The sequence below is a fragment of the Athene cunicularia genome (genome assembly GCF_003259725.1).
Source record: "Athene cunicularia isolate RWA chromosome 3 unlocalized genomic scaffold, athCun1 chr3_part1, whole genome shotgun sequence".
NCBI classification, from domain to species: domain Eukaryota; kingdom Metazoa; phylum Chordata; class Aves; order Strigiformes; family Strigidae; genus Athene; species Athene cunicularia.
The window spans coordinates 31807331-31831879 of record NW_020799097.1 but is presented as its reverse complement, the minus strand read 5'-3'; the positions used below and the strand labels follow the sequence as shown (position 1 = coordinate 31831879).

The 24549-nt window shown below is 37.2% G+C and overlaps 1 protein-coding gene across 1 annotated transcript in view; it reads left to right on the top strand.

Annotated features, from left to right (window-relative positions):
- The first annotated feature begins 341 nt into the window (after nucleotides 1-341).
- LMBRD1 (LMBR1 domain containing 1) overlaps nucleotides 342-24549 on the top strand; it is an 86618-nt gene continuing 62410 nt past the window's right edge. The window contains exons 1-4 of the mRNA XM_026845392.1: nucleotides 342-513; nucleotides 10046-10106; nucleotides 19953-20050; nucleotides 21025-21092. Of these exons, the coding sequence (XP_026701193.1) occupies nucleotides 487-513; nucleotides 10046-10106; nucleotides 19953-20050; nucleotides 21025-21092 (254 nt within the window). The 5' untranslated portion in view covers nucleotides 342-486. The remainder of the gene's footprint in view (nucleotides 514-10045; nucleotides 10107-19952; nucleotides 20051-21024; nucleotides 21093-24549) is intronic.

The window sequence follows — 24549 nt, the reverse complement described above, 5'->3', positions numbered from 1 at the left end:
CGGCGCTCCCCTGCAGCTTCTGCCGGTGCCGCCGGGCACAGCAGAGCCCAGACCCGCGGGTGCGGGGCTGCCTCGCCCTCCTGCCCGCGTCCCCGCCGCTGCTTGTCTGTTTCAGCCTGTTCCGCGTGTGAGCGCTGCTCCTGTTGTTGCTCGGGCTGTTCTTGGCGACGCTACAAAGCGTGAACTGGGACTAGTGAATGTAACACTGATGCTTAGGGCTCAGATGCAAACTGGGTTGATGCTCTGCTGGTCATCGATACCAAGATACAGGGTCTAACCTGTGTCCCTGCTTTTTGACGTCCTTGTAACTCAGTTATCTTTCCCTGTGTATTTCAGGCTATTCTTATATTCTGCTGGGTTTACGTGCGCAAGTATCAGAGTCGGCGGGAGAGTGAAGTGATTTCTACCATCACGGCTATCTTTGCCTTGGCAGTTGCTCTTATCTCATCTGCACTACTACCAGTGGACATCTTTTTGGTTTCATATATGAAAAATCAAAATGGTACATTTAAGGTATGGGCTTTTAAAAACGTTAACTGCCTCTTCAAAAGAAACACTTGTGTTAAAAGATGTTCTTGAGTTGTCAGTGTTTAAAACCAATGCTAATACCTGTTCAAGTGCCTGTTGTTTTTTTGGAAGGTGGCAGCTAGTATTGTGAATACAACACTGAGCTCTGTTTGTTGTTGGAACTGAATTTCAGTTTGCACTTACATTCTTTAGTTTTAATACTCTACTCATTTCCAAACACTTATTTCTTCAGTTGTGCTAAAAGGAGTGTGTATGCCATCCTGAAGATGCCAATAAATCTCTTTAATGTTTCTTTTTAGTACATCATAATGGGGTATTGTAGGATGGAATTTGTTGGCCCATGGTTCAAAAACAGACTGTATTGCCCATTTGCAGTTTAGGATTATTATGATTGTCTCTTTTGCCATCATTCTCTTATTCTGGTACTGGAACATTAAGAATTACAAATATTTACTGTGTTAAGCTACCTATAATGTAGAGCCTGCATTAATAAGCACTTTTTTTAAAGTGGGAAAGCTGGAGAAACTGTTGAGGAGGGGAATATGGTAGTATCTCTTCTTGGCTGATGCTGTCTTAACTGAACTACTGTTTTTATAAACTTAAACTGTAGGGAGTTACTATGCAAAATGAGTTCTTAATGAGATGAGTACTCACTGCAGTCTGCTCTTAAGTATTACTGTAAGTATTCTTCCCAGTGCTTAAAACACTGGTTTTTTTAGTTATCAAGAAGACTTCTTGAAGGTAGTGAACTACTGTCTTTGAGGATGCTGTTGTTATAAATGAGTCAAACTGGAGCATATTAATAATTTCAATAACTTGGTTGGATCTATAGTAACAGACAATCCTGAAACAAATGGGAGAGTGGGCAGATGGTAAATGCCTGCACACTAGTCTTAGGCTGTTTTCCCTTCTAGCCCTGCTTTCAAAGGAAAACCTAGGTCCTTGCCAGATCCTTGGTAATGCTTGAGAACTAGCTTGCAGCCAGTACAGTGCCTTTTGGCTGGTGCTCATGTAAATGCAAGTCATGAGAAGCCTTTAGATTTGTGCTGTGGCGTGATTTTTTTGTTGTGTTTATCACTCTGTGATAAACTGGTGAAAATAGTTAAGCTATTGTTCAATGTTATCATTCAAAGTTTGTGTCTTCAGACCTTGCTTGTTCAGAGATAAAATGGATATAGAAGGTGGAAGAGATCTTTCATATATCACAATGCTAGCAGTTCAGTAAGAATAATATGGAGTATTAAGTGTGTTGAGCCTGACTAAGTAGAGAAATAACAATGATGTAACTAGACCCAGTTGAAAAATACACATCTGGAGACAAAGCAGAATTTCCTGTTGCAAAGGAGACCTACTTGTTAATACATAAATTCCCTGATTTGAAAAACAAATCTGTGAGGAGAATAGGAGACCAAATGTTGTCATGCAGTCACTACAGTCTTAGTTAGGAAGCATTATTAAGAGAAGGAAAATTACTATACTTAAAATACTGCTTTTCTTGAGCTAGATCTCTTTCTTAACAGCCACATGCTGTGATGTGATATGGGGTGGATAGATTCTGTTTGAAAGCTTGCTCTCAGGTAGTTTTCATTCTTGTGGTAAAGCTTTTACATCTTTCAAGTACCTTTGCGTAGCTTCGGAGGTTTCTTGGTCCTGCTTAGTTCTAGATGCTGCTGGTGGCCTGTTGAAAAAAAATTGCTCCATACTGCCTTGCAGAAGAATTCTTCCTTCTCTATTAAGGCTCAGCTAAATGAGTTTCTACCTTTGCAGCAGTAACATATCCATGATATTAAAACATTTGTTCTAACACAAGTATGAAATTGTGATACAGAAATATTAACATGGTCTTCCTGATAAAGGTGAGTGGGTCTGAAGTCATAACCTGCAAACCTATACATAAACCAATAGCTTTATTGATATGTCTATTTCAAGTTAGGAGGTTCATAGCATCTTAATGTGACATCTTCATGGAGTGTTACTCAGTGTTAAAAGCTTTAATGTGCTGTGTTTCTGCTACTGCTTTACAAGTAGAACATACTGTCTTGGGTTCAGAGAATTTCCAAGAGTCTACTGCCTTTCCTCTGGACCGTTCTTTCAAACCCAGCACCTCTAAGGCCCTATATCTGATGCTGGGGTCTGAAGGGCTATGACTCTGGCAAGAATTCTTTGTTGTTTTGGATGGCCAGAGTGAGTTAAATCTTCACTAGATTCCTCAATGAATTTTTGAGATCTGGTAGCAGATGTGGATAATATTCTCTGTAGATAGAATATTAGTTTATCAAAATGTTTACAACTTGATGATTTCAGAGTTAATGCCAAAAGAGTAGTGGCAGTTATCCAGATCCTAGGTAAACAATTTTTTTTCTGTACATGCTCTTTTCCTCTATCTCCCAACTGTAATTCTCAGTATCAGTGTTAGATGAGAAAATCAAGGATGCTCAGCTTACAAGGAAGAAGTACTATCTGTGAACTTTCAGTTCATTTTTAATGCATCTGACCCTACTATCAACTTGCAGATATTATTAAGGTTTTCCTGTGAACAAACTTGTAGCAAACAGGGGGAGACGCATGTTATACTAATAGCAGAGGTTAAATTGAAGGCATAGTCTGATGGTTCAGAGTTCTTATTGTGGATTGTGTTCAGTGGCATTTGAAGGTATGTGTCCTGGCCACAAGGGTTGGCTTAATTGTTTGAAGTGTAGTACCCAGGCAGATAACCCTTACCTAAAGGCTATCAAAATGATGCTGCTTTCTGGATGAATTAAGTTAAAACAGTGTTGTCTAGCCCTTTTTAATCATGTACTCTGAGGTGTCTTGCTTGACCAGGGCCATATACTCTACCTAGATCAATCTTTGTTAACTTTGTTTTTCCATTTCAACAAGACTGTTAAGTTTAATATACTGTTTGTACATCTTTCGGTTAAGACAAGTTATTATCTACTGCAAACAAGTGGCTTGTGGCATTTGGTACCTGTTGGTGTGTGCCAACATAATTTGTGAGACCTATCAAATACTATCTTAAAGCTTTTTACAGTGAGTGAATTGAACGGTTTTGGTATTAGAAAGTTTTGTGCAGTAGTTGTGTAATCCTTTAGGAAAAGCAGTGGTGCATAGACTTGGGTGGTCATTATTCCTAAGTACATTGCAACACCACCTTTTCTAGAGGCTGGGGATTACTTTGATTCATAGTGCTGATAAGTAGGAAAGCAGGCTTTTGGTTCTAGTACTAATCAAAAGAACCTGATTATTACCTTGTAAGTAAAGTCCTGATGGTATTCACTGGCACTATTTTTATCTTGAAGGCTTTGACTGTTTGCATTGACAGTGCTTTAGTTTGTGCAATGGACTTCACATACATCCAGTTGAATCTGATATGTTTGATCTGAAAGCTTGTTTGATTTATAACAAGCACTTAGGAACAGAAAACCTCACCTAAAGACTCGAAGATTGCTGCCAGAACCCAAGACCTCTGGGTCTGACCTACAAGTCTCATAAATATTTAAAACATAGCTGATGCTGTCTTGCAGCAGGAAGACTGTTTGAAACAAGGATGTTAGAAAAGATAGCATGGTACTACTCTACTGTTGATGCAGCAGAAGGCAGAGAAGGTGATGAGAACTGTTCTTCTTGAAATACATGTATTCTTACTTCTACATGAAGCTAAAAGCCAGTGACATTTCTTTCAGTCTGGTTAGATGGAACACCTCACAAACTGTGGGTGTCTGCCTGATCTGTTAAAAGCCAGTTGTCTCCTTAATTCAAGGAGTAGTATGTGTTTTAATGGGAGATCCTTTCTGCAGATCATTCTAACAAGATGTTTTGCTTCTTGGGGGGAAACTCATTATGTAGCTGCTCAGAATACACAACTGCTAAAAATGTCAGATTTTTTTATTTTAGAAAAGTGTTAGCTGAGAAATCATTATTGACTCAGACCATGTTTTCTGTCTTGTAGGAATAACTACTTGTAAAGTAACAATACTTGGCTATAATATTCATGATAGTCTGTGGCCAAGATGCGTATTTCTGGATGTTACTCTCCATCTGACAGCCAAAATCCTGACTCTATCTCATTTTGGAGGTAACAGGCTGGAAGATTCAAGACCTAGATATGAAATTTCTTTATATCTAACCATGCTATGACCCACTCTCCATTCTTTGGTAATATATCTTTCTTTTGTTGGCTAAGCTTTGGGAGAGGCTTATCATTAGAATGACTGCTTCATCTACATTTGATGAAACATCACAAATACTGAAGACTGGAATGTTATACTACTTTAAGCTCTATTAAGATACATTGTAGAGAGTGAGAGCCATCTTCGCTGAGTATTCATGAAATTCCTGCAGGGTTCAGTGGTGACAGTAGGAATGTTCCCTTTAACAGGTACCAAAGAATTAAATTCATGGCCATTCCCTCACCAAAAAGTGGGAAGCTCAAAAATGTCACATTAGCTTGTACTGCTTTTGCTTGGGTAAGTTGTCTCTACAGTTTTGATGGTACTGTTCTATTGAAATATGTTAATATAAGTTACTAACTGGACACATTTACAGGTAGAAGGTGGACTTTGCTCAATGATTACTGGGGGAAGCAACTGTTCTTCATAACTAATTTTCTATGAATGTATTTAGAATATGAAACTTTTGAGGGAGCTTTGCTTTGGTTTTATCTTTTTGGTAAACTGGAAGTGTCTTAAACTGCCTTTTTTATATCCTTATTTATGTAGCAACATTTTACTAATCTATTTACTTTTTACACTTTATATTTCAGTTTCCTGAATCCTTCAACATGGCTTGTGTAAAGGAATACTCAAGAGTAATAACTTAATGTAGACTCTCGTGCTCATTGCACATATCCTCACCAATTGTTGATTCCCTTATCTATCAATGCAGTGCATTGTTACATGTATTTTAAAGGTATGATGTATTCTTGCTAAAATGCATGGGGCAGATTGAAGTACAGCAGAACAGTACAGAGTGTCTGAATTCTGTGGATCTTAAGAGAATTTGTAGTCAAATTTTCACATCTTAAACTACTGTTAAAGGTAGTAATGAATTCTCACGGACCTAATATATTGTGCTTCTAAGGTATTTGCTGTATATATTGCAAGCTTGGACCATAATGGATGGAGAGGAAAACAGACTAGATCTAGAGTCTTTCCAGATGAGCTCTCAACTGAGTCCTGGATGTGCTTGTCCAGTAGATTCACATACCTACCAATTTGATATATCAGCACTGCTGCTGAGAATGTAAGGGCTGTGACACAAGGTAGTAGTGCTTCTTGCTTTTGATGAGACAGTGCTGGTGTCACTAGCTTTTGAAATAGCTAACATGAACTGGTTATTGCTTTTGAGCTGCTGCTGCTGTGTGCATATGGATAATTTGCCAGTTAGAACAAGGATTTTTACCTCCTTAGTTTATTTAAGTGTGGGGCTTCAGCAGCTTACTGAAAGCTGTTAATAGATATGATATACTGTCAAATTGGATTGTATTACATGTTCTTTTTGTGTAGAGTAATGCAGAGTCTGTAAGTTTGGGCACATGTACACAGTGGTGAAATGCATACCTCTTTGTTTACATCTTTTCATGTAAGATATCTCAATAGTTTAATGTGCTGTAATGTGCATTTCCTGGTATATTACTCCGGTCCTGTACATAAGTGTTTTAACATTTGTAATAGGACACAGATGTAGAACTTTATTAATGCTTTTCTGGAGTTGGAGAAGCAGATTTTTGGCAGTTAAGCCCTCTTGTATTTCAATTACTAGCTATCACTTAAACTTTGGGTCTTACTGTTGCTTTTCTTGCTTATTCATGGTTGGTATGGGTTTTGAATGTCTTCATTGCTCATAGGAGAGACATTTTTCAAATAATTATTTGGAAGTAAATAGTGCCACCTGTGCAGTTCAGTCTTGTTTTTCCCTTAGGCATAATTAAAGCAATGCATTTCCTTAATTTATAACACTAGGCAATTTAAACACTTTAATATTCTGTATATGTATGCTTAACTTATTATGATCAAATTCTTTCATGGTGTTCATATAAATAGCTAGAAACTTTTCAGTTGAAATGCTGTGGGGCTTAAGCCTGACAGTCTTCAAAGATTGGGCTTACTGTGTACCTGGCAGACACTTTAAGGTGTTGCTTCTGTCCTTTCTGCTAAAAAACTTTTCAACCTTTCTTTTTGCTGTGTAAATGAAAAAAGTATACTGTTCTAATCAAATTCCAGTTGGATGATAATCTAAGACAAGTGAGCTTTGAAAGCTTAATGTAAAGTGGCCTACTGGAAGTCTTAATATAATAGCACAAAAGAAAAGGTAGTGCTGGTTTTGAGATAATAGAAAAATAAAGTGTTTATGGTATGTCATCAAGCCCATATTCCATGAGAGTTTAGGCAGTTCTGAGAGAACTGATAAAGCAAGTGTCAAATTTTAAGAATCATGTGCAGTCTAAGTAATATGTTCACTTGCATTTTTCATATGCTCTGTAATTAGTGCATGCATCTTTATAACAACTGAAAGGGTGTGAGCTTATTAGTTTGCAAAAAATCCTATGCATGGAAATTGAAAGCAGCTTTGGCAGTACTGTGTCTTATTTTGTCACTAATTCAGTTATGTTGGTGTGTCTCCAAAATAGCAGCTTTTGAAGAATTTTGTTTCTGGATAACTACTTTCTTGACTGCATGTGGAGTGGATCCCCCAAGACTTGAACAATTCTGGAATATGTTTAAGCTGTACAGGCAGGCTTGGACCTTTGGAATCAGTCCTTAGTTTGGCTGCCAATGATTGTTACAAACCATTTAGCTTTCTTAAACCAATAGGCCCTCTCAAGGAGAAGAAAAAAGGATGTGGGCAGGAATTTGATTTCAGCCTTCTGGCTGGGTGAAGTTACCAATGTAGTTAGTTGTATTTTCACTCCCATTCTTTGAACAGTTCTCCAGGACTGAGTACCACATTTCTGAAAAATAAAAATTTTTGCACAAATAAGGGATATCAATGCTGTTACATTGAGAGTTGTAGGATCTCAATTCTAAAACTCATGGATGGATCTCCAGCAGTTCTGTGGTAAGATTTGAGATATGTTACTCTAATAAGAATTAAGGCTTCTAGATCAGAATGTCATTTTTTTTTGAATAGGAGCTTCAGGAAAACAGTTTGCCCTTTGGTGTTATGTAAAGAGCTTCAGTCCTTAGGCCAGAAACTCAAGACTGATATGATTAGTGTCTAAGCTCTTCTATTGTGCATAGTATCAAGTAATTCAATAACTTTTTTCTAATACCTGATTTAGGATACTATATTTTTTTAAGCTAACTTGAATATTCATATAATTCAAGTCATGGTCAAACTAAAAAGTAAAGGCTCATACTTCTGAAAAGGGAGATGGCTTAAACTGTGTGGGTAGCTAATAAAAAAATAGAAGTTTGTAAGCTACAACTGAGTATAGTAAGCTGTTTGCCATTTTTATGTCTAAGTATCATTGCATCTGTATATATGTCATAGCTATTCTGTGATAGAAATGCTGTTTGCATTCTGTGCACTGTATACTGTGTCCAGCTCTGACCCACAGTGCAAGAAAAACCTAGAGCTGTTAGAGCAGGGCCACAAAAATGGCCAGGGCGCTGGAGCAGCTCTCCTGTAAAGAAAGGCAGAGACAGTTGAGGTGTTTTGGCCTGAAGAAGAGAAGGCTCTAAGGAGACCTATTGCAGTCTTTGAATATAGAGAGGGCGTATAAGAAAGGTGGTGAAATGCTTTTGTCCAGGGCCTGTAGTGACAGGACAAGGAACAGTTTTAAACTGAAAGAGGGTAGATTTAGATTGGACATGAAATTTTTTTACAGTGAGGATGGTGAGACACTGGCACAGGTTTCCCAGAGAAGCTGTGGCTGCCCCCTCCCTGGCAGTGTTCAAGGGTAGGTTGGACGGGGCTTTGAGCAACCTGGGCTAGTGGGAGGTGTCCCTGCCCATGGCAGGGGGATTGGAACTAGATGGATGATCTTTAAGGTTCTTTCCAACCCAAACTCTTGTGTGATGATCTTAAGAAACCCTGTTACCAGGGTGGTGTGGGAATTAGCACAACTCCCTTGGGAGCTGCCAAAACTACTCAATGTTCTGGTCTTCCTTTTATGAAACTGCCCTATGCTTATTCCTGTATGTCCAGTCATTTGCACCCTTGCTACCACTCAGTTACACAGTAACTTTTTAGAAGTACATTTTAAAAATATCTACCTATGTGTTTAATGAATGATTCTCTTGTAGTGTTACTAAATTCAATAGTAACAGGAAGTGAAGTACTGTAGAGATTTTCATAAGAATGTAGGTCTTCACTCATATCTAGACTCACATGCATGAAAAATAGATGTTTGATAATTTAGGGCCATCTGTATAGAATTAATTTTTCTTCCTGATTCAAAGTCTGAGAAAGCAAATTCTGGTTATCAAACTTGATTCTGCTCTTTCTATTGAGTTGCATCTAGAGAACACTTATCTTCATTATTGGACTTTCTTTCTAGAAGGTGTTCCCAAACTCTAGTTTGTGGTGCCATTTCTGTGACTGAAATTCAGTAATATGGTATCAGCCTCAAATAGGGTTTTGGGGCTGCTCTTTTAGCAATTCCCAGTGTCAGCTTCACTGATACAAACCTAGTACTTTTTTGATTGAGAGGTATTGACTTCAAAATGAGTGGATCATTGACTTGATTGGGTCCCCCTATTAATGCTTTGCACATATTTTCTGAAGAGTTGCAAAAGCAGATGTAAATGTGTTAATTATAAAATTAAATCCAATACATCCAACTACTGGGCTGGGTGATTCATGCAGCTTAGTTGTCGGTGCATCTTTTCTAATATACCACACTGCTTCCAAGCCTATCATATGTAGGGTTTTGTAGAAGACTCATCCTGAGGACAGCTTTGTCCCTGTAAAGCTTTGATTTTGAAGATAGTGTCTACTGCAGTGCTAAGAGTCCAGAAGAAAAGGGCTAGAATGGCAAATAACCATACCTGGTCTTTTACAGAACATTTTGAAAAAAAATCTTCAGATTGAGCTTCAGACTGTAGCTGCATTGTCTGACGTGTAGAAAACAAACATCAGTTTCATAAAAATAGGTATTTAGAGTGTTGTTTAAATACATAGTACAGGACAAAAGTAAATGGTTAGCTACTAAAAATGGTATTCACTAATAATTTTATTTCAGTTGTGTGTTGACAATATAATGTATGTTATCTAAGGATTCTTAAACTGGAAAAAAAAAAGCTCCAAGTAGGAGGCTAACAGATAAAGTGAGACTAAGCAGTGGGGATACTGCTGCAGTGTCTGTCCTCTGAAATGCAGTATGGTCCTTAATTATCTTTGTTAGGTGGATTTGCTCTAACTTTAAATCCCAACACTTAAAATGGGTAAACTGGGTTCTTAATACTTTTCATTAAGGATTTGATACAAGCATTTTTTTCAGTTCTATAAGAATGCTTTTGAATGAAGTGAAATTCTGTTTCATTTGATGTTAAATGCCTTTATCCTTTATTTCTAGGACTGGGCTGATGCTAATGTTTCGAGACAAATTGAAGACACTGTACTTTATGGATACTACAGTAAGTATTTTTAACTTTTTCAATTAATAGAACCTCTGAGTGAAGGCATGAAGCTTTTAGGGGTCATACTGGATTATCCCTTTTTGGTTAAACATTAGTCTTACACTTAGTGGATTACAGTGAATATTTTTTTAACATTAAAGAGCCTCCTAAAAATACAAAGTATGCTGAAGGCCAATCCATGAAAATGCTAATAGCTTCAGTTATATTATCTACTGTTAACGTGTTTCTTGTGTGTGCATTTGGAGGTCCATTAAGGGAAACACGTGGTTTTGCTGTAACTTTTATGGCACTTAACATATACATCAGTGTGAAACTTGCCTATTGTATATAAAGTTCATGCAACTGTGAGTGTAATGCTTGTGTTTTAAGTGTTCAGATTCAGCAGCCACCATATCCAAACTAAAAGCTACTGTAAAGCAGCATAAAGGAGTTGAATCAAGAGTCGTAATCCTAAACAAAACTGAAGCAAAAAAATAACTGAAATCACATCTAATGAAATAACTGCTCACCAAACCTGTGTGTAGTTTTAGATCAGTTTATTTTAGTTGTCCTCATGAAAGTCCTCCTAATGAAGAATATTATGTAAGAAGTAGGTATAGAAGAGTGTTATACCACAGTGTGAGTGAAATGCCTGCCTTGGTCAATGATATGAACAAACTCGGAGGTAGTTGCCTGCTTTTTGTCACATTTCCTAAGACTTGAAGTTTTTCTTCTTTGAAGATTATGGGTTGGCTCTCTTGAATATTTTTTTTCAGATCAGAAAATAATTCTTTCTAAATAGTGGACTTTTTGGTTAAGGTAGAGTACTTACTGCCTGCCAGTGATAGTGACAAAAACTAGAATGTGCAGTTTCATATTGAGTGAAGCCTAAAGCCAAAAGTAGTAAGAAACTTGTGTTTTCAAAAGAACTTTTCAAATACTAGTTTATTTTCCACAAAGATTCTTCACTATAGAATAGTGGAATTGTTTTATATTTGCTTTCTACTCTTTTTAGGGTGCCAGGGTCTTGTTTAACAGCCCAAGCATTTCACAACTCCTAATGTGGAACAGTTCTCAAACTCTTCTGTGGGCCATTTCCTATAGATTTGTGAGAATGATGGATGAATTTTTGTAAGATGTTTTGGACCAGCTGTGTCTTTTTAAAGCAAAATGTCTTTTAATAAATCCTGAAGTAATTCATAGAACAGATTTGAACTTAATAATGAAAACCTTCTTGTGGTTTTGACCTGTCTGGACAGGTCTACTTGAGATAATATAGGACTAATGTTTTATTTCATAATATATCCTCCAGATGGTGGTAGAGATTTAAGGATGGTTTTAAAAGTATTTCTCTTTTGTGATCTTGAGGAATGATGCACATTTTCATAACTAGAGCTACACTGAAGTGAATGATAATAGGTAACTTATTTTTTAGAAGTCTCCACCATTTGTATATAAAACCAGAACTTAATGCCTCCCCTGTATCCTTAGGTCTAGTCCTCTGCTGTTGCACAGTGTAGTGGCATGAAAGCTGAGAAAGTTAAACATCCCTTTCAGTCTTGTAAGATTATTTTTTTCTATGTGTATCCTTTTGTAAAAGTATTTAGTCTTGGTGTGGTTTGTTTTTATAAGTAAACAGGATGAACAGAACGGAAATCGCCTTTTGTACTCAAGGACAGTGTCTTGGTTTTAGCTGGGATAGATCTATTTTTTTTCTTCTTAGTAGCTAGAATAGTGCTGTGTTTTTGGATTCAGTATGGGATTTGATATGAGAAGAATGATAATGCCCTGAAGTTTTTAATTTTTGCTAAGAAACCAAGGACTCTTCAACTTCCCATGTACTGCTAGTGTACAGGTGCACAAGAAGCTGTGAGGGAGCAGAGCCAGAGCAATGAACCCAAATTGGCCAATGGAGTATTCCATATCATACAATGTCAGTATATAGATGAGGGTTGCTTGGGAAGCTGCTCTCACTTCCGGGATTCTGGTTTTGGGATTCTCTTTTTCTGGGATCACTAGCTGGGAAGGGAATGGACTGGTCATCGGTAGACAGGTGGTGAGCAGTCGCATCGTGCATTACTCATTTGTATTTTCTATTATTACTATTAGTGCTATCATACTATTTCCATTATTAAACTGTTTTTATCTCAACCTATGAGTCTCCTTACCCATCTAACTACCCCATTCCCTGGGGCTGTGGGAGGGTGAGTGAGCAGCTGCGTGATGTTTGGCTGCTGGCTGTGTTTAAAGCACAACAGTATGCTCTTATCAACCCTAAAAATGCAGTAATAACTGTATGGATCTTACTTACCTCGTGTAGCTATATTGGCAACTTATAGCATGAATAATTTGTATGCTTAAGTCATTGTCCTTCCATCCAAGTCACTTCTAATTGTAGCAAGAAATTGGAGGCTGTGGTTTAACTGATGTTTTAGAATATTAAGGATTACTTTACTACACTTACTGCAGTTTACTAAGAAAGCTGTTGCTACATGTAGAGGAGGGTTTTTTCAGAGTTTTTAGTCTCCTTGAACAATGTTCTCTCATACCCAGCTGGTTTCTTGGCTAGACTGATAGAAAAGTAGAATGGCTTTGTACTAGTAGAATGATAAATGAGTTAGCTTTCAGAATGAAACATGAAATAACTCTATTTTGAAGTGGGACTTCAGTAGCCTAAAAACTTAGGAAACCAGTCTACTGATTGCTTTGAAGCTGTAGTGGCTTAGTGTGTTAATTCTCATAAAACCAACTGTAGTAGAATGTGTCTGCCAGTATTTGAGTGATTGAAGAATGATCAGTGGTTGGCAGATGCTTTAAAACAGCATGTCAGCTTGTGTTTGGAAGGAAAACCCTTTTCAGAAAGGGTTATAATTGGAAACTCTCAACTGCAGTTTCCTCTATACCACAAGGAATCAGTCTGAAACAACTGACAGTGACCTGGAGCTGTGTTCTATAGCTCTTCTTCCTATACTAAGTAAATCTTACCTGTTTGAGTCAGCCTGATGTTCAGTGTACTTTGGTAAAGTTTTGTGAATGGTGAAAGGATGCCATTGGTAGATCCCAGTCTTCCTGTGAGGTAGACCTAGATCTCTTGACCTGCATGTGTTAAGTGTCTCCCAACTGTAGTGTGGCAAGGACTGTCTCCTAGATTCCTTCTGGATCATTTTGGGTGTGTTTTAAAGTCTGTGCTAAACTTCCAATTCTTCATTTCTTTCTTCTTAAATAGAAGTATTTTCTTAAGTCAACAATAGTTTATTATATGGTGGTTCCTAGGTTAAAAAAGGTCTTGAGTAAGAATTGATCCAAAATAGTACTTGATATAACTTGGATCATTTTTGTGTGGAGTTTTGTCTGCTTATTGCAAGTGTTTGATACAGAGTAATTGACATAAGGAATTAGGTGCAAATCAAATGCAGCTACATGTTTTAATGGTCTGGTCTGAGGAGAAGACATTCTAAATACTGTGGAAGACTTGCATAGCTGTACTTGACATATACTGTGGCTTACATCTGTAGGAACACTCTCCTAATAAGTGTGATTTTTAAGAAGCTGTGTGCCAGAACATGTTGAAAGTCTGTTACAGTATTGACACCTGCAGTGGTGAACTGCTTAACTATCCTGCTTCAAACAAGTGTCTGACTTAAAATTCACTACTGTGTTGTATTCCTTAACTTTCACTGGGGAAAACAAAATGTCTGTTTTTGCAGACTTAATGAAAAATTGGCTTAAGAAATTTATTAGATGTGAGAAATATATTTGGGAAGAAACACTCATCTTAGGTTTTCTGAAGTAACTTGTGACTTCTTAGCAGAGGTGAGGGAATATGTTACTAAGTTGCTTAAAACAATGTTTTGTGGTATTGATGTTATACAATGCACTGGTATGAGATACCCTCAGGAAGACCCTTCTGTGTGCTGGAAGATACTTCTGTTCATATAATATTCTTGAGCTGCCCATAGACCCTCAAAAGGATTTGAGAGACTATATTGATCTCATGTACTCTGCTTGAAATCTTCCCAGTTCTTGAATATATTTTGGTTCTTTCTACCTGCTGCATTTTGATATTCTTTTTTCCTGGTGTTGTTCCTAGTTGCCCTTGGATACTACTAGGATAAGAAAAAAAACAAGTCAAAACATAATGAAGGGACCATTGCTATAACTTACTTGAAGACTACTACCAGGTCTACATTTCTCATTGTTTAGGTGTCTTTGTATGCAAAACAGCAGGAAATGAGTAATTTTTATAAGAATTGCTCTCTGAGAAACATCTTTAAAACAAGCAGACATTACCAAGGAATTCTTGCTGAACGTTGCTTAGACTGTGGCAGGAACCATTGTTAGTACAGTGGAGCACTTTTCTGTGATGTATCAGAAGCCTGAAGCACTACCACTGGAAATGTCTTTTGAAACAAAGGCTGGAGCTCTGAACCAGAGCAATCCCTGGTTTAAAACTAAAGTCCACAGAAGTGCAATAATGAAAGCTGAGACAGTCAGTCATGCCACAAGGTCACAGGGGAGTTAGGGGAATAGAATATCTTTGTCACTTGGTTGATGGGCTGTTTGTTGCTGCAAGATCTTTGAGTTTGAAGGTTAGCTTTCCAGGAATTAAAACAACCCTTTTAGTGGGTAGAATAACAGGCAATTGCTTGCCTTTGGGGAGCTAACTTGTATGAGCAGATGAAAGGTGCTTCTCTTCCTTTTTAATAAGTTCTGAAAAATAAAATTAAAAAAACCAGATGATCAGTCTCTTGTCTTGTTGATGGGAACTTTGCCAAATCTTATAAAGTTTCCTTAGTATTATAATAGGAACAATGTTTTATTGCTTTAGCAATATGAGCTATAAATTTAATTTTCAGTTCTAACTAAATTCTCACAGGCAGTTTTAAGACATCTTCTGATGGATGAACAAAAACGTTTGTCTTGGAATGATTTTGCTTGGGAAAAGAAAATGCAAAGCTGCTTTCAAATTATTTTTTTCTTAGTCCTATAAAATTACTATGGTAACAAGGTTTTTCAACAGAGGAACTAGCAGAGCTGTTGCGATATTAAGTGTATGTTGGAGTTTATGCTACTACATGTAAATTTACCATCAAATTGTAATATTAAATCTTGTCTTGAAATAGATTGAAAGCCCATAACTTAGAGAGCATATCCAAGGTGAAATTAAGGTCTAAATGCCAGCAGAGCATTTGTGACAGATGGAAAATTCTGGAATTAGTCTCATGCTGAAACTTGTGTGTGCAGATCATGTCTCAGAGTTGATGCAGAATATGCTATAAGAGTTTAAGGTTTTTAATACAAAACATCGGTTACAAGTCAGCATTGGCTGAGAACTTCAGCTCTTTTAGTAAAGCATAATTTAGAAGGAAATGTGACTATTTCTTGAGTTCAAATAATGTCTGTGGGACAGAAAACTGCAACCGAAGTTGATTGTTCCTCACTTTAGGTGGAGGTGACTACCTGCCAGGCTTGTGAACTGCCTGAAGGTATGTATTATTTTCTGCTTGGGGATTTCCCAAGGTCTTCCCTGAAGAACCCCCAAGGACAATCATTGTAACTGTACAGGTCTGACTTCAACAATTGTGTTGACAGAAACAAAGCTTTAGCTGCACCTGAAATTAACTTGGCTCAATTTTGGTAGTTTATGCTTCTTACTATTTAAGCTATCACTTAAGTATTAAATGTTGATGCTCTCTTGAAATTTAAGTGCACTATTTGTGCTAAAAGAGGTCCTGTTTCCAGCCACATGCTAGTGTGCTTTTTGTCCCCCTGCTTGAGCCATTACTGGCATTTGATGGATGTTTGTGGTTTGCTAACCCAAATTTCAAAATCGGTGAACATTTACTTTGACTCATAGAAGTGCTAAGGTTGGAAATAGAACTCTAGAGATAATCTAGTTCTGCATATTTCCTATTCACAGCAGCTCGTTTATGCCACTCTCCAATTGGATTCTGAATATCTTTGAGAATGGAGACTCTACTATGTCTTTGAGTAGCCTGTTCCAGTTTCTGACGGCAGACAGAATAAAAGATCTTGTTTAAATGGAAATTCCCATATTTCAGTTTGTGCTCATTCACTTTTTATCTTTTCCCTGGACACCACTGAAAACAATGCCACAGTCTTCAGTCCCACCCAAACATTTATACACATCCCAAAGCCATCTTTTCCCATTGAATGGTCCAAGCTCTCTGATGCTCAAGCCCTTAATCATTGTTGCTCTTGGGACTCTCCAGTATGTGTGTCTCCTGTACTGAGGAGCCCAGAACTGGACATGGCGCTCCAATTCTGAAGTGCTGGTGAGACCATATTGATTTGAGAGGGGTAAGTACTTTCTGCCATCTCGTGGTGACAACTCTTCCTAGTGCAGTCCAAGGTGTTAGCCACCTAAGCTGCAAGTTTGCTAGATTTGAGGCTCTTTTCTGCCAGTGTGGTAAGTTAAGGTGACCCAACACAAGGCCGAGCAAACACTGAAGCTGGTGCAAAGAAGAGTTTTAATAGGCCAGGTGGATGGTGGAGAGGAGGAAGTAAGACCCCTCCTGGGATCATATATGACTTGCCTCTTAATGCTCACTGAAGAAGGCATTTCAGCATCTGACTGCTGTGGTCAAGTAAATAAGATTCTGTTTTTTCTTTTGTTATTGGTGTGGAATGCTGATGCGTTTTATGGTTTGTTTCTCAGATACCTATGTTTAGAAGTAAATAGTTATGGCTGAATACTTTAGATACACCTATCCAGTCTTGAATTCCTAGGTAAGACCCATGTGTTTAACTTGGAAACATGATCTAGCTCTGTAGTGTGGCTTTTGTCCATGCTTTAGGAGTCATGAATGGGTTGTGAGGTAGAGAAGACTTGAATCTAGAATCAACTCCTATGGTATACTTCATCTGTAGCTTGAGGGATTTAGTTTAGCTAAAGACCAAGCCAAGTGTGATAGAGAAACCTGACCTAATCATATTTCTTAAATGAGAGTGGAAATGGAAAGCTTTTCCACAGAAATAGTTGACCAAGCAAGATCAGATGAGTCTTCAGTATCCACTTACACTTATTACTGCTCAAAGCATACTGTAGTTGCTTATCAGTACCACAACAGTGATGTCACTTGCCTACTTGAAATGGACTTTTGAGTAGGAAAAGGGAATAGGCCAGGATGCTGCAGTGATGGGAGTCCTAAAAGCTGAAACTGTAATAGGTGACTGGGCTCACATACTTTCTCTAAAAATATCCTCCTTCTGACACCATGGAGAAGACAGTACTGGTCTTGATGAACCATTGATTTGACTCTACTTTTGCATTCCACACTGATTTTTTTACAGGATTGTTGTATTTTCTCAAATTTGTATTGAACTACAGAAATGAAAGGATGTTCTATTAGCAAAGTCTTGCAGAAATAGATCTTAATAGATTCTTCCACTAGTTTAATAGCCAGTATAGCCTTTTGGTTTTTTAAAGAAGGTGTAGGGCCTGAGCTGATGGAGTTCTGTGTGAAAGGCGTTAATTTGATCTGAAATGAGACTAAACCATGGGTTTAGTTAACTAAACTGTGCTTACTTGACTCACTGTGTGTTCTTCAGATGCTTGTGTTATGGCTTTGTAAAAACCTGGTTAAGGCTGGTAAAACTGTACATCGATTCAACAGCCTCAATCCAATTAAATAAGACAATTCAACAAGAAGTTGATAAGTATAACGGTTAGTAGACATTGAGAGTAGTTCTCTGCTAATATATTGTCACAGATCAGAAAAACTTAGAAAACTGGACATTAGTATAAAGAGTTGCAGGAAAGTGTCAGGAAACAGTTTTCAGAAAGAAAAGGATTTATAGTTCTATAATATGACCATAAAATATAATATATAAAACAAATTCCATATCTAGATTAACTATGTGTTTAGTAACAGAACAGTAGCAGCTTAAATTCAAAAAGCTAAGTTTACTGTCAGAAGTCTGAGCTGTTCTCTTAAAACTGAATTAAGCTTCATTTAGGTAGTACCAGTGTTTGATTGGTGTAGCCAAATGGTAGCCTTATTTCATACAGTTCACAGATATTCTCTTGAATTTGAGTATCTCTTCCTTTATCCCCTTGGAACAAACATGAATCGGTCACATTGGCTAATGAGCTATGGGTGTACCCTGTATGGGTAAGGTATGCTGAGGTTAATATAGTGAAACTTGGAAGTGAGGATATTTTCTTTTCATGCAGTGACCTCTGTGGGCTGAATATGTAACTCGCCTAATTCACTGGCAAAGTGTAGTCTAGTACAAAACCCCCCAAATTTTTAGATTAGAAGCTCGATTTCTGAAAGCATTCATAATATTGAAGCAGTTTGAGTACTGTTCTGGAAGGTCTAAGAACGCTACATTTCAGAGTTTGAAGTTTTAAGGTGTCTTGGAGCCCTGGATTATATGCTCTTGGCAAATGTGAGAAAGCTTAATGAACTAATCAAAAACTTTTTCTGTTTATTATGCTGCCACATTAAATCAGCACTCTAAACAGTAGATACCTTTAACACCTATAAATATTTGTCCAAAGATTAAACTATGTTTAGAAATAATTTGTCATTTACCTTTAGGTTCTAGGTGCTGACACTTTATTTGGCTTCTATACCACCTTCAGTAAAAATGGTAGATTTCTTAGAAGCACATGGATACTGTAAAGAGAGCACTAACCAAGATTAGAGGCCACAAATTTAAGTTAGGGACAATTATATTGGTTAGTAGTGGGAAGGGCACTAATTAGTTATGCAGAATGAGGCAAAATCACAGGATTTCTGTGGTCCTGGGTATTGTGACTTACTGGCTTAAAGGGGTAGTTTTGTGTTTGGTTGTGTGGTACTTCTAACATTTTGAGGGTTTGGCTAACTATTCTAGGATTCATTTCTTGTGGGGGTGCAAATAATGTGACATAGTGCTTGACAGTTTTTATTTCCTAATAGACTTTTGAAATGTTCATAGTATAAGGTATTTTGAAGTGTTGAAGGATTTTGCTAAATAGTTATGTCCTAAAAGTATGTAACCTCATAGAGAGCTGAAGATTTAAACTGGAAAATCTTGATCTGAAATTGGTCTTCTCCATTCATATCACTGGCTAATCAGTCCAGTTGATTTTGACTAGCTTTCTTAAGGTCTTCAAATTTGCCAGTTAGTGTTTGTGAAGACTTGTGTGTTAGTTTAACCCTTCACTATGTTAAAACTAGCTGGTTTAATGTCTTTTCAGATCACCTGTGCATCAAAGTAATATGACAATATGACTGTTTCAATTTAGTGACCACTCGGATAAATGTTGCAACCTCCAGTTAGTGCTGTCTTCTAGAAAGGGATGTTAAGTGATGATACTGTATTGCTATGGCTTGTTCTATTTTTTTAAAATTTGGATTATCAATAATAGAACCGTGCCTTCCATCTATAATGTACTTGCATTAATAGTAGAACATCCTCTGAAATGGAGTCCAGTGATCAAAATAGCTTTAAATTTGTTACTTTTTTGTATATATGTTTTCTGTGAACAGCTTCAGTTATTAGGTGTCATAGCTTGCTTTTATTCACTATTTGCTATGCTACCTCTTCCCTAGTGTGCTAGTCCTGTATATGACTTGCATACAGGTGATTACTTTCAGTCTTTTTATCATTGCTGAATCAAAGGTGGAACTGAAATCCTTTGAAAGGGTTGGTGCTGTAAGTCCTTTGGAGTTCACAAAACAGTAGTAGTTTATACACTGGGTAGTGAGTTTTATTAACTTTTCAGTGCTTGAAATTAAGAGCTAGAATGAGAGGAAACTAATGTTTGATTTTTTTCCTTTGAATTACTGTGCAGTAAATGAAGTGCCAATGTAACTTTGTCTCTTCACTTAATTAAATTCTTTCTCCTAGCTTTGTACTCCATCATACTGTTCTGCGTGTTTCTGTGGATTCCCTTTGTCTATTTCTATTATGAGGAGAAGGAAGAAGATGATGGCAACACGTGCTCAGTAAGTTCACTCTAGCAAATGCACGAAGAAGGGAAAAGACAAATGAATATGGGCAAAAATGAAAGCAAGAATGATTGTCTAACTTGAATACTACAATGTTAATAGGATTTCTAAGTCTGGCTACAGTTCCTTTGAAATACTGAGGCAGCTCTTAATAACACTTAGTCTGACAGTCTGTTCCAAGCACTGGTCTCACATGAAATGAAACTTTAGTGAGATAAGTAATTAACATCTGATTGCCATGAATTCTTTATGCTTCCTACAAATTCCTTTGAGCTTGATTTCATATACAGGAAGTTAAAAATTCTTACATGAGATTTTTTCCTTAGAATAGAAAACATGTATAAACAGTTTTTTTTTAAATTAGAAGACAGGAAGAATATACTGATTCTGAGAAGCAATTTGAGTACCTTCCTCCTTGTAGCATTTGCATTTTTTTCTTGAAGTAGGCAGTAGTAATTTACCTGAAGTTAGCACTTGGTTATTTTTGTAATGCACTGAAGATTTTTGACATGCATGACATTCCAAGGAATAAAATAGATACATGCCAGTAAGGTGCTAATGTCTCTAATTAAAATGCTGTTCTTAAAGAATCTTTTAATGATTGATCATGATAATTTGCCCCTCTATTCAGTTGTAACCTTAACATGAGGAAAAGACTTCTAATCATAGATATAATATAAAGCATTGAGTGTATTTGCACAGAATGAATGTATGCTGGCTTCTGGCCACAGCTGCTCAAGTGCATAGTTTGATGGAAGTATACATAATTCAATGTCATTGTTTGTAGTTCTCAAGCTATGAGACTCTTCAAGAACGTATACTTCTGACTTGTATCTAAAACTACTCATGTTTGATGTGGACCTTCTTTTGTAGAACACCTGTTATGCTAAGTATACTTGGCTGTAACTTCTTGGATAAATCCATTTGGATTTATGTTATGTTAGTATGTTAACTTTCTCTTTAATATACAGCAGGTTAAAACTGCGTTCAAATATACTCTGGGATTCATCACAATTTGTGCAGTTCTTCTCTTAATTGGGTAAGTATCTTTATTGAACATTAACAGGGCATATACAAAATAGAAGCCCAAACAGAACTTTGTTTTGTGCAAGATTAAAAAGGCAGATTAAAAGGTACTTGATCCATATAATGAATATCTACCTTAACCTCTAATAGGGTTTAAATATCCTGAGAATTAGGTACCTGAAAAGTAACAGTTTTACTGGAAGCTAAAATGGTTTACTTGTGGAGGTACATGTGTTTCCAAGTTCTGCCTGTTTGTGCAGTGTGAACATCCATGAAGGATGATAGCTATGATGTTTACAACTGTATTGATATCTCAGTGTACAACAGGCAGTAAAATATTTGTCATCTTCCTGTTTTCTGCCTCTTATCACATGCTTTCATAGACATGCCTGAATAGCTTTTTAGGAATATGAGCAGGTGTTAAGTGCTTAGTACTTTCCTAAATGAAGTGTTCTGTGGAGGACAAGTATAATGTGGTGTTATACTTGACATAGCTGTGTATGATCAAGGTTTTGCTGGCCTTTGTTTGAAAGGCAGACATTACTAAATGGTTAACTTGTTTGCAGCAAGTGCTGTTACTGAAACTCCAAGCAGTATTACAAACTCAATTTAAGATCACCATTAAGCATGACATGCACACCAGTATTGGATGTTTCTCATGTATGCTGTGTCATAAGCTTTTTGGCGTTTTGACTGCAGCAATAAAGTTGGTAAAAATCACAAAATGTATGATAAATGATCCCTATCTAAATACTGGAGTGTCAAGTAGAAACTAGAGTGAAATTAACACTTCTAATTGTATACCACCTTATTAGATTATTGATTTAGTTTTGATAAATGCATTTCTAAGTCTGTGCTTTTAATTGCAAGTAACATATTTGCTATCATGAGAGACTAAAGGAGTTTGAGTTATCTTAATCATGGTCTAGAAATACTACTAAAAGCTTCTGATGAAAGCTGTTTCTCTGACTCTTGACTCACATCATAGGTATACATTGTGTATGCTGTATAATAAATATATCCAGTTTAGAATATTTTGCAGTATCTCTAGTAGGTGTCAACTGAATCCTTAAAGCATGTTTGTTCCTCTCCTCCAATAAGATGGAACTTGGTTCTTGACTTCTGAATTGTCCTCTGTGTTCCTAGGCTTGTTGTTTAAAGTTTTCACAATTTGTAGATTACAGCAGCTTCCATGATCCCCCCAACACTGTGCCATATGATAGTGACATTGACTTGCAAATCAGACAGGTGTAGTACTTGGCCTGGGACTAAGTTACTGAACCATGCTTCTCCCATAGGTGCAGACTTGAAACCTACTGATCTAAACAGCAGGAATATCTGCTGCAGAGAGGCCAAACCCCTTTACATACTGATAGAGTTTTAGTATTATTTCTGGATTCTAATGGGAATAGTTTTTCTGCTATTATATGTATGAGGCTTCTTCCTTTCTTTTAAAATTATAATGATTAAATAGTAGTATCATCCTAATGCCCTTGGAACGGAAAAGCACCCTTGCTACTTAAGATGCTGCTACAGAAGAATATAGTTCTTGTTTGTTCCCTTTAAGGGAAGCTAGAAGACTGAACAGCTCAGTTTGGGAAGCAAATTAGGTGACTGCTGAAGAAAAAGGTAAACTTTGATTCTAGTATAGTTACATATATATTTAAAAAGTGGGTGTCTCTGTGTTTATGTACATCCTTGCTAGAGAACTTATCTGTCTTAAAGTTAGTCATCTGTCTGCACAGCAAGGGCAAACAGCAGCCTCAGAAGTCTGTGTGATAGAAAAGAGGTATGTGTTGGAGCTGAAGTTTCTACATGAGGGGCTCAACTGAGTGTGGTAGTGAAGAAGCAGTCTTGAAGTACTGCTGCCTGTATCTGGCAGTAGCAGGAAACTTTCTTGCTGGTGGTCAGGATCAGACTAACACTAAAACAGACTGAAATTTTATGTATGGAATTTAATTTTAGGAGGCTGGCTTAATGGACTAGAACACTCATGCACACAGTTTACAAGAGCAAGAGGGGCTGGAGTATTTTCTATGAAGTGCCTAGCAAATAGTTGATCTTTTTGTGCTTACATGACTGGTGTCTCATCAAGACAACCTCTGTTCTGATGGATTTAAAAGTAACGTATAATTAAAACAGGTCAGTAGCTTGGTTCCTTTGAAGATAGATCTAGACAAGAAGTCCCTACCTCTTTCCTGGTCAGTAGTCCTCAAAGAAACCATAAAAGCTATGTTAATCTTGAACTTTAGGTATATTTTATTCTTATTCTTACCTTGATGCTTACATTGCTCCATTGGAGTCTTTTGCGGTGTTTTGGGAAACACATCTGCATTAACTGAATTCTCAGCTACACCTATAAAACCCTACACTGGCACTTGTACTCTGCTCACTGTCAATGGACTGACTTGTACTGTGTCACAGTGATAAAGTGAATGGAGTTATTTATCATGGAAACTTACTCTGTTGATGGCTACTATGGCCCTCAGGCTGTGTTGACCATTTAGTTGACATAGCAAAATAGCCCATACTTCTGTCAAATTTCTTCTTGCTTAGTGTGCATGAAGAATAGGCCTAAACTGCAGTGTGCTGTGGTGCAAGGGGTGGGCTCTGTTTCAGAGATCCTTTGGGAATGTGGACGGGATGCAGATCTGTAGATGGCTAGGCATGCTAACTTGCTCTCATTCTTCTTGTGGCCTGTTGAGGCCAAAATCCTGTTCAAGTGGGCTAGTTAGCCTTTGGGCTATTTTGCTACTAGTTTGGGGGCAGGGAGGGGGAATAGGATTCCTTCTTGCCTGGGTCTAAGGTGTGTCAGTTCATAGCTTCTGCATTCCTTTGAAGCACTTGTTGCACAGAACTTGGACATCTGATTCTGTGCCTGTTCATCTCCTCCAGTCATGATATAGCTGAGTACTAATTGAAGAGTGTATATAATGGGATTCTGCTTTGATTGGTGTCCTTTGACATACTGGTTGTAGGTAGTCTCAGAAAATAATTTAAACCTTATTGCTCTTGGAGGGGGGAGGATTCAAGCAAGCTATAAATATCCTAAGATGTTTTTCCCTGCATGTGGTTCACACAGAAAATTCATACTGATCATAAAATAAAAGGACTTGAGGCCATGTAGCTTCCCAGTCTCCTATTTTAACCCTTTTTTAGCAATTAAACCTGCAGATATCTGTTATCTCTCATAAGTAGAAATTCTGCCTAACTATGTTAATACTGGTCTTGATTTTTGCCTGGATGCTATTTTACAGAGGGAAATACTGCTAGAGGCAGATATAGGAACAAAACCTAAAGTCAGCAAGCATGCATCAACTTAAGTAAATGCTTTTAATCAACTGAAGTTAAAGCCTTAATCTAGCTCTTGCACAGTCAAGAAGCTGAAAATCAAACTTTTTAAAAAAAGTTAATATTTTAATTTTTAAAGTTTTTCTACTTTGCTTGCAGAGTGCCGTTTTGGTTTTGAT